General features: G+C 34.1%; 1 protein-coding gene across 1 annotated transcript in view; it reads right to left on the bottom strand.

The window, feature by feature from the left end:
- Window positions 1-822: 822 nt before the first annotated feature.
- Window positions 823-10,557, bottom strand: part of nek3 (NIMA related kinase 3) — a 12,995-nt gene continuing 3,260 nt past the window's right edge. Inside the window, exons 3-12 of the mRNA XM_056473122.1 lie at window positions 10,513-10,557; window positions 10,342-10,439; window positions 9,353-9,436; window positions 7,940-8,007; window positions 7,713-7,799; window positions 6,144-6,198; window positions 5,282-5,482; window positions 3,053-3,161; window positions 2,804-2,971; window positions 823-995 (exon numbers count right to left, since the gene is read on the bottom strand). Coding sequence (XP_056329097.1) covers window positions 823-995; window positions 2,804-2,971; window positions 3,053-3,161; window positions 5,282-5,482; window positions 6,144-6,198; window positions 7,713-7,799; window positions 7,940-8,007; window positions 9,353-9,436; window positions 10,342-10,439; window positions 10,513-10,557 — 1,088 coding nt within the window. The remainder of the gene's footprint in view (window positions 996-2,803; window positions 2,972-3,052; window positions 3,162-5,281; window positions 5,483-6,143; window positions 6,199-7,712; window positions 7,800-7,939; window positions 8,008-9,352; window positions 9,437-10,341; window positions 10,440-10,512) is intronic.

The raw sequence follows: 10,557 nt of genomic DNA, 5'->3' as shown, positions 1-10,557 counted from the left end.
ATTAGATCTATTCTATTAATCCCTTCCCTATTAAACTGACGTAGTGAAGTAAACAACGTTTGATAGCAAATGTGGCCAGTAAAATTGCCATCATCTCTGTACATTGATTATTCAACCCTTTAATATTTTAAAATGGTGTTAAATAAAGACTAAATTAACATTTTTTGTTCACAGAATTTTTCAGAAATCTATTTTTTTGGCTAGTGAACTCTTCAATACTCAATGTAAAAACTGTATTAGGAGTTTTTATTATTAAATATTTGTGTTTCATATGTTGTGGCATCCTTAGGCTTATATCCTACTGATCAACTACTGGCATATGAAAAAGCCAATGAAGACTTTTTTTATGCTGTTTGCTCTAACGACAAACATTTGGCATCAGCAATCCATCCAAAACTACCATTATTTGTACAGTACACACTTTCTCCAAACATTTTTTAATTCTTCCTTAAATGGAAGGATCAATAACATCCAAAGCACCAATCAGAGGCTGCATTTAGATGATGTCTTGATGTAGATTTCTTACAAAGTATTTTACAATATTTTAAAAATACTAAATTACAAGACACTAAAATATTAGGCTATTCTTTATTAGCCCTATCAAACACAAATTACAAACTACTATTTTGTATTTGAATTATATATTTTGAAATACATGTATCATAAACACTGCTCATCCCTGATAATAGGTCACCTTTAAGTCTGCCATTTTGCGCATTGGTGTGCACAATCACATTGGCACCCTTTGTTACGTAAGGAAGCAAAAAGCATCCCACGGGCCCACGAGTCCAAAGGCCTTAAGTGTCTTTTTCCATGTAATTGTTAGCTAAAGGTATTACTGTCATAAAGTGTGTGTTCAGACTGACCGTCTCTATGTATCGTGTATGTTTCAAAGCCAAAGCTGAGCTGTGCTTTCTCCAGGACACTCAGGAGTCTCTGCGGTGGATCTCTGTCCCACTGTTTCCTCACTCGTCTCTCCTGCGTCTCCACACACTCTGAAACACAAGCAGAGTGTCATTTAATTACTAATTTAATATAATATACTTGCCTTAAATACTGTCAACAGTTCTGTATAAATCAATTCAGAGTAGCAGAGTAATTGTATTTATTTATTTATTATTGTGTAAATACATTTTGCAGTATAAAGCAGAGATCACACTTGTTTGAGAGTGCAAAATTCTGTCGCATGACGCTACGAAAAGAGGCAGAATAAAACAACATGAACAGACATCGATAAAGTGAGTGATTACTCCATATTTAATATTTCTGTACAGAGAGCTCACGCTTTGATCTTCTAATGGTCTCGCACAATCAGACAAATGCCAGTGAAAACTGTACTGTGCCAAAAGGAAACCCTATGTTAACAGTGTCCAGACGCGACATTGACTTCTCTGGGCCCAGAGTGTAAAATCACAGTGGAAACTGTGGTCATATGAATCAGTATTTCAGGTATTTTTGAGAGAAATGAATGCCGTGTGCTCCAGACCAAGAAAGGAAAGGATCATGCAGGTTGTTACCAGCAACATGTCCAAAAGCCAGGGTCTGTCATGGTATGGGGTTGTGTCAGTGCCCTTGGCAAAGGTAACTTGCACTTTTGTGATGGCACCATTAATTCTGAAAAGTACATAGAGATTTTGGAGCACGATATGCTGCCGCCTTCTCCAGGGTAAATTTCAACAAGACAACGCAAATCCCCATTCTGCACACATTATAATGTCCTTGCTGTGGAGGAAGAGGATACAGGTACTAGACTGGCCTGCCTGCAGTCCCAACCTGTCTCCACTAGAGCCAACAACATCAGTCACACTTAGCATGCACTTTTATTATGTTATTAAGATTTAATATTCATTCATTTGATTCTAAATTACAATATTACATAGCCTCTTGTCAGGTTTTGTCACGTAGAATTGTCATTGACTGTTGGCTGAAGAGAGCACTCAGATTGGTTATTCAGTAACGAATCAGAACACGAGATCAAAAACTGGAATGACAAACCCAAATTAACACAAAGCGAGCCCGGGGCTCCCTCCCATTTGCAGGGCGCGAGGGGAGTTTGAGCTCAGGTAGATCTGGAGAACTCCCCTGTTGTAGTAGCTAATGAACAGATAGTGATTGCTCTTAAGAGATAACTATTTACTAGGAGGATGTCTATGGTGCTGATTTGGATTAGTCAGTTAACTTAAGTTGCATGTTTTTTGGACGGTGGGAGGAAACCGGGGAGCCCAGGGGAAACCCACGCGAGCACGGGGAGAACGTGTAAACTACGCACAGAAACGTCGGCTGGCTTGGTAAGGACTAGAACCAGTGACGTTCTTGCTGTGAGGCAACAGTGCTAACCACTGGACCACCATGCCAACCATCTAGGAAAGCAGGAGGAGTAGGGGTGGAAGGGAGAATTCTTCAAAACGAAGACGGCTGTGATATGGAACTCAGGGTATTTATAGTGCCTTAGGAATCGTTTGATTGGTTAATCATAAATTGGATAATGCCGGACCCGCAGCAAGCAATCATAAGCACGTGATCCTCTCGAAATTAGTTTATAAATAAACTTCACTTATTTCCTTTTGTTTACGTCTTGTACTTTATACTTGTATAATGTTCATTGTAGTTTATTAAATCTGATAATCAAAGACACGAGTCTGTGTACAATAACACATTTTACTTCACATTTATAGTGATTTATGTTTATGCGTCCTCGGGAGTTCGTTCTTCCAAGTCTGAATTTGGCAAGTCGGAACTTCCAAGGACGCAAGTCCAAACTTTGCGTACTTGGTATTGAGAAACAGCCCCTGTCTTACTGTACCAGAAATGAAGTCAGGCCGCTCTGCAGTTGCCGTGCTTCCAGTGGAAATGATGTCAGCATTTTCTAGGACCCCCAGCACAGTGTTATATGCTCCGACTGCCCACTTCTTACGGGGTGCAGGATCATCACTGCTGCTTTTACTGAGGGACTGTCCTGCTTGAAATGCTCCTGAACACATCAATAAAACAGGCTGATTGACTACAGGCTAGGCTTGACATAAAGTTAGCAGAGCTTTAAGCAAACGTGTACCTTCAGCTGTGGAGGAGTTCAGTAAGCTCTTCTGTCCTAAAAACATGGCCACTTTCTCTCCTTCCTCTCTCCTCCAGTGCCGTGTTCGTTCTTGAAGCAGTTCCTGATTCTGTCCACAAAATGAAAGAGAATATTATAATTATAATAGTAATTAAAAGGTCAACGACACTTAAAACAAGAACATCAATGATCAAGACAATGAGCTCAAAAATCCAGATATTTACTTTATCGGTGTATAAACTATTGTTACACTGAATAACATATTACGAAGTGTCTTCTGTATATAATGGTAAACATGTGTGTTGATTTGGTTTTAATGTTTGCTTGAAAGAAAAAATAATAATAAAGATGTTGTAATAACTGTTGTTTTATAGACTGAAAAAGAATAGGTGATCTTGGAAAGTTAACTTAATTATTTTAATTGAATTTTTGATCTCATCTCATTTTGATCTCATTCACTTTATGAGGGGTCACCACAGGGGAATGAATCGGCAATAACTCTGATATAGGTTTTAGATAGCGGATGCCCTTCCAGCTGCAACTCAGTACTGAGAGTCCTTTTTCCATTCTGCCTTGTATCAACGGTTCAGGCTGGTAGTGGTGGTGTAATGGTTAGGGGGATATTTTCTTGGCACACTTTGGGCCCATTAGTACCAATTGAGCATCATGTCAACGCCACAGCCTACTTAAGTATTGTTGCTGACCATGTCCATCCCTTTATGACCACAGTGTACTCATCTTCTGATGGCTACTTCCAGCAGGATAACATGGCATGTCATAAAGCACGAATCATCTCAGACTGGTTTCTTGAACATGACAATGACTTGTACTCAAATGGCCTCCACAGTCACCAGATCTCAATCCAATAGAGCACCTTTGGGATGTGGTGGAACAGCTGACAAATCTGCAGCAACTGTGTGATGCTATCATGTCAATATGGACCAAAATCTCTGAGGAATATTTCCAGTATCTTGTTGAATCTACGCCACGAAGAACAAAGGCAGTTCTGAAGGCAAAAGGGGGTCCAACCCGGTACTAGTTAGGTGAACCTTATAAAGCGAAAGTATTAAGTCTCTCACATATTTGAGTATGTCTTTCATTCTAATGGTGCGTTTACACCAGACATGGATGAAGCAAGAGTTATTTACATGTTAAGTCAATGCAAAAAGATGATTAGACCTCCTGCGGCGCTATTCATAGGAATGGCAAGATTTGAGCGAATGACAATTTGAACATTTTGGGCGTTTGACAACAAATCAACGCCATTTTTACCACTTAAAACGCAGCTACTCTTTTATTAAAATCCATGCCAGCCATTTAGCAATGAAACTGGAGTCGTCAGGCAGTCTGCATCTATTGTGAAGTGAATTTGATGTGCAAATGAAGAGAGTTAACTCATAATGTTCAAGGGTCCAATTACGCATCAAGCAGCTTCCAGTGTGAACTCCCCTTAACAGCTGGACTCGGTTGCATGAAAGTCCTTAAGCTAAGAAATCCCTTAGTTTGAAGGCTAATGGTACCCTTATGGCTCGTTTCTACGAGTGGTATGGTTTCTTGCTTGCGCTAGCCGCACGGCTATATTTGAAATAACAAACTTCTTGAGCTGATGATAATAACGTGCGCGTGATTATTAAAGCGCTTCTGACATCTGATCCTTTCAGAAACAGACAAACGCGAGAGTGAAGCTGCAAAAAAAACAAAGGAGAACCCAGAAAAACAAAGGAGCAAATGATTCTTTCAGCAACCCAAAACAAGAAGAAACTGTCATGTTTAATTATTATCATCACCTTTTGGATTATTATGAACTCGGAACTTTACTTTCTAACAGAGGTTACATGAGTTGGTGAAGATTAAAGATACAGATGAGTGGTTTGCACTGACTGTGGGCTATATTTGAGTACTGACCCAAATATAGCCCTGTATTACACCTGTACCGACCCGTACCGTACCGTACCGTACCACTCAATAGAAATGAGTCATTAGTAAAACTTGGGTTGCAGGAATAAAAACCTAAGGGTCAACGTACGGAATTTAAGGCTGCCATTAAGTATTTCCCCTTAATGATTCAAGAGTTACCTTGACCGTTGTTACAAAGTCCTTAGTAACCATTTCCCCTTCACAATTTTAAGTGACCAAAATTACTAAAGAACTCCATTACTTAAGAACTATCATGCAACCGGGCACTGGACTGCAGTCTCACTCTCATTTATTTGCAGGTGTTTGAAATACCTCAGGTGTGAGGTGTTTGTGCAGCAGTCGGGACACGCGATGGGAGCTTAAGATGGTGTGGACGGAAGGTCTGTCTTTAGGGTTGGTCTTGAACATGTGTTTGATGAGGTAGTGCAGCTCATAAGGGAAGTGACTGGGTAAAGGTGCATATGACCCTCGACAGACCTTCAGGATCAGACTCTTCCAGCTCCGTGCCTGAAACTGAGCAAAGAAACACCAGCAGTGAAACTAAACCTGAAAGGGTTACATTACGTGGTCAAAAACACAACGTAATAGACTACAGCTTTTAACACTGATGTGCAATGCTGCTTTTCTCCTCACCAAGACTGGATTTATTTGATCAAAAATACAAAACCAGTAATAACTTGAAATGTTATTTACATTTAAGGTTGTCTTCACACTTGTCTTATTTAGTTCGGTTGAAATTAAACAGAGATTGTTTGTCTTTTGGGTGCCGTTCGTTGGGCAGGTGTAAAAGTGGCAATCGTACTCCGGCACGCACCAAACAAGCATACCGACACCTGCAGGAAGAGTTGATCTCAATACACTTTCAAACTAATCCTGGAGTGTTTGGTTTGTTTGTGGTGAGCTCGTGACCTCAAACCGACCCAAATGCAAAAAGTACTTTTCGTTTTTGGACTGAACCAGCCTCCTTAGTCAGCTACGACGTGCATTCTGGGATGAGAAAATGTTTTTTGACACTTCACTGCAATTATGGCATGGACAAACGTGGAGTTGTAAGGAGGAGTCCAAGATATAATGATTTCCCCCTGTGTTTTACATTACTGTGTTTTTGATCAAATAAATGCAGGCTTCTTGATCATTGTAACGATAAAAGCAGAAGATGTTAAGAGGAACATACCGGGTGTTGGAGGGTGCAAAGTTCATACAAAACACAGCCCAGAGACCAGACGTCACTGTAATACACATGCATACATTCTACATAAGAGGAAATCTTTATTTATTTATTGATTGATTGATTGATTGATTGATTGATTTATTTATTTATTTATTTATTTATTTATTTATTTATTTATTTATTTATTCATTCATTCATTCATTTATTTATTTTTTTATTTATTTTTTTTTTTTGATAATGCAGTGATATTAATAAGCCAGTTATGATAACAATTTGTTTAATTACTCTGATTTTACTTTAAGTAAAATCAAAAGAAAAAATAAATTTTTCTAGTTAATAAGGCCATCTCTTCTGAGATTTTTATTTTTTAGAAATAATAATAGCTCGCTGACTTCTGTATATACACAACAGGACTGAATCAACTGTTGTTGGATCTGTTTTTCCATAAAAAAATAAATCCAATGATTTAAAGATGTTATTTTGTAGACCGTTACCTCAAATCCCTCTAACATTTCTTATTGGAACAACCTTTTGGATGATATTAAATGGTCATACAGTATGTTCAGTCCCTCCCAGAAATGATTAAGTTAATTAAATCTTAATAATGCAGTTAGTTGCTCTTTCTGTGAGGCTTCTTATGAATCTGTTGCTCACATATTTTGGGAATGTCGTTTTGTTAAATCTTTTTCACGATTCTTTATAAGCCTCATTTCTCAATGTAAATTAAGGTAAATGTAAATATGCTAAATGTAAACTCCATTTTAATGTTTTTTTAAACAGGAATACTGTATACAAGTATTCAATTTAAATGTCAAATAATAAGAAAGAAGTTAAAACTTTGTAGTTAATATTTGTAGTTTAATATTTGGCATTAATTTTGATTTCTTTTTTCTTTTTTAAATTTCTTTCTTTCTTTCTTTTTGTACTTTGTTATACTAATTTAAAGGGGACCCATTATTCCCCCTTTTACAAAATGTAAAATAAGTCTCTGATGTCCCTAGAGTGTGTATGTGAAGTTTCATCTCAAAATAACACACAAATAATGTGCTATAACACTCTGAATCTGACCCGTTCAGGCTTTGATCCTAATTGTGGTGTTTTGGTGACTGTTGCTTTAAATACTAATGAGATTGTGCTCTTTTTAAAAGAGGGCCAAGCGTAGTGGCAGATTCAAAAACAAGACTAACGTCCTATGCTAATGAGGGAGAGATGGTCATTAGTGGGCGGGGCTTTCCCCTCTGATGACACGTAAAGGGAGAATGTCACTCAAAGTCTTTCAACTGTTTTTATAGAGTGTGATTATAAAAAATAAAATTAATACATTTTTATTATTAGCAGCTGATTATATTCACACACAGCTGCCACACAACTGTGTTTAAACCCTATATAAAAGTGATTTTTGCTGTTCTCTGTACGGCTTGTACTTGGATGTGTATGTATATATATATATATATATATATATATATATATATATATATATATATATATATATATAAACACACACATGTATATCAGTATAAATGTGGTTTCAACTGGAAATATGATGTCAAACTATTATCCGTAAAGTTGTACCTTTTATTGTTGTAAGGTTTGTTGTCCCAGATCTCTGGAGAAACATAATACGGAGTGCCCACATATGTCTGAGCGTATGCTTTTGCACTGCAGAAATGCATTTAGAAATAACACACATCAAAACTCACATTATTCACATGAATGGATTGTAAACACGGAATATGACGAGGAAAAATCCATGAATGAGGACTGTATTATTATGGTTATTAATGCTAGTTTCCGGTTACCTGTTGAGAGTGCAAGCAGAGCCGAAATCCCCCACCTTCACTGTTCCACTGTCTGTCAAGAAAATGTTCTGCGGTGGAAACCAAAGGAAAGTGTTGATATTCATAACCAGCTAATAATTTACCAGTTTCCATTGTGACTCTTCGAGTGAAAATATTTTATTGACAGGTCTACAGATGCCAAACAAAGTGAACCTATATAAGATAAAAACCTAAAGTAGAATAATTAATTACAAGTAATATTAAAAATATTAATGTATTGGTAGTGTAGCAATATTTGAAGTAATAATTTTAATAAGTTATACTACTAATACTAATACTACTACTGCTGCTGCTGCTAACTAAATAAAATAAATAAATACATATTAATTTAATCATTTTTATTCATTTAACCATTCATTCAATTGTATTTTTGTAACTAATAAAAAATAATAACAAATTATTTAAAACAAATGCATTCAATCTTTTAAAAAACGTATTTATTCAGTTGAATGTTTTTGAACTAAAAAAAATAACTAATTTAATAAACAAATTCATTTATTCATTTATTCAATTGTATTTTTGTAACTAATTAAAATTGAGATAAAAACTAAATAAATGTTATTTAATTTAATAAAAGAACTGCAAAAATAATTTATTTAATCAACCAATTGTATTTCCGTAACTAACTAACTAGAAAAAAAAACTATTTATTCATTCATTCATTCATTCATTCATTATTTTATTCATTCATTCAATTGTAGTTTTGTAATAAAATTGTATTTGCATTTCTTCATTATGAAATCAGGTTTCAGGAAATTATATTTAGCTGAAACTAAAAACCAAAACTGTGTAAAATAAAATAAAATAAAATAAAATAAAATGCCTATAATAATAAATATGTTAATCAAAACAATTTGCATTAAATAAAATAAAAGATAGCAGTTAATAATAATAATAAAAAAAAAAATATATATATATATATATATATATATATATATATATATATATATATATATATATATATATATATATATATATATATATATATATATATATGTGTTTCTATTATGTTTGCTTGCATTTAAGTCATGGTATGTATTTATTATTTTATTTTAACTGTATTTTTTTATTAATTAATTCAATTGTGGTTTAATTAATTGTGGTTGGTTAAAAGGTTTTGCTTTTGTATGGCAAAATAGAAAACTTACTGCACAAACATATTACAAAACAATATATTGTACAATATAGATCAAATTAAACAAAATATTGCAAATATATATGACACTTTGGCCTCCTTTGTTTTGCACAATTATTATTATTTTATTTTATTATCATTATTTTAATGATTATTTTTTATTTATTCATTATTAACATAACAAAGAATAAAAATGTTTTAAATAAGGAAGTGATTACCAGACATCTAATAACATGTACCTTTGACTTTAAATCCCTGTGCAGTACTCGCTTGTCGTGAATGTGTTTGGTGCCTAAACACATCTGTGCAAACCACTTGAGGATCTACAACAGAGACAACACAAGAGCAAATTTACTGATTGTTATTGATGGACCACAAATTCAGGTAGAACTCATGCATATAAAAAGTACACTTTAAAAACGATGCTAAAATGAAACCACAGTTCACCCTAAAATACTACTAAAATAAACAAACAAACAAATAAATTAATAAATAAATAAAATATTCATATTTATTATTGTCAGAAAAACAACAGAATGTGATTTTTATTTGATCTGCTTTGATCTAATTTCCTATTCTATATAATCTATTTTCTTTTAAGGCAGTTCATCACTTTCTTTTTAACAAAATATTTAATATTTAAATGTATTAATCATTTAGGCTTCTTTATAATTTTTTATAAATTACTGTTACATTTATTTTTGTTCATTTGAAATGTTTCATTGTTAATTTTTTTACTATATTCTTATTACTGTATGATTGATATAATAATTAATATTATATAAAATTATATAATTATTATAATAATAAATTATAATTATATATAGTACCTTTTACTTTAACGTATTTATAAACATTAATAAATGATTAAATGGTTAGAACTATTTAATAGGAAATAAATAAATAATACATACATAAATATTTCATATATTACTATTATAATAACAATTTATTTTAATTATTATATTTCTAAAAACATTAATAAATGTAAAAAAATCACCATGTAGTAGAAAATAAATAAGTGCAATTATATTTAATCATATACATAAACCTATGATATATAATAATAATAGCTATATTTATTGTTTCTTAAATACATTAATCTTATATCCCAAATATTTAAACAAGCACCTGTGGCTTAGCTCCACTTGCCGTGTAGTAAAACAATCTGTGGTATAAACCGGATTAAATAAAAGACTGAATCTGAAAGCAGGATGACTGTGATTACCTGTTCCTCAGAGAACAGCAGTCGGTTCTGCTGTCGTATCCTTTGCATTAGATCTCCACCACTGCAGAACTCCATTACGATGTACAGATGACTGTCAGCTGAAGAAACAGAGAAACAGGGCCTGTTATACATCTGATCTCTGACGTTCAGTCATTAACACTACAGACAAACCTTCAAACGAGTCTCTGAAGGCAACGATGTTGGGATGCTTCATTC

The sequence above is a fragment of the Danio aesculapii genome, chromosome 15 (assembly GCF_903798145.1).
Source record: "Danio aesculapii chromosome 15, fDanAes4.1, whole genome shotgun sequence".
Lineage (NCBI taxonomy): Eukaryota > Metazoa > Chordata > Actinopteri > Cypriniformes > Danionidae > Danio > Danio aesculapii.
The sequence above is the reverse complement of the archived record's forward strand: the minus strand, read 5'-3'. Positions and strand labels throughout refer to the sequence as shown.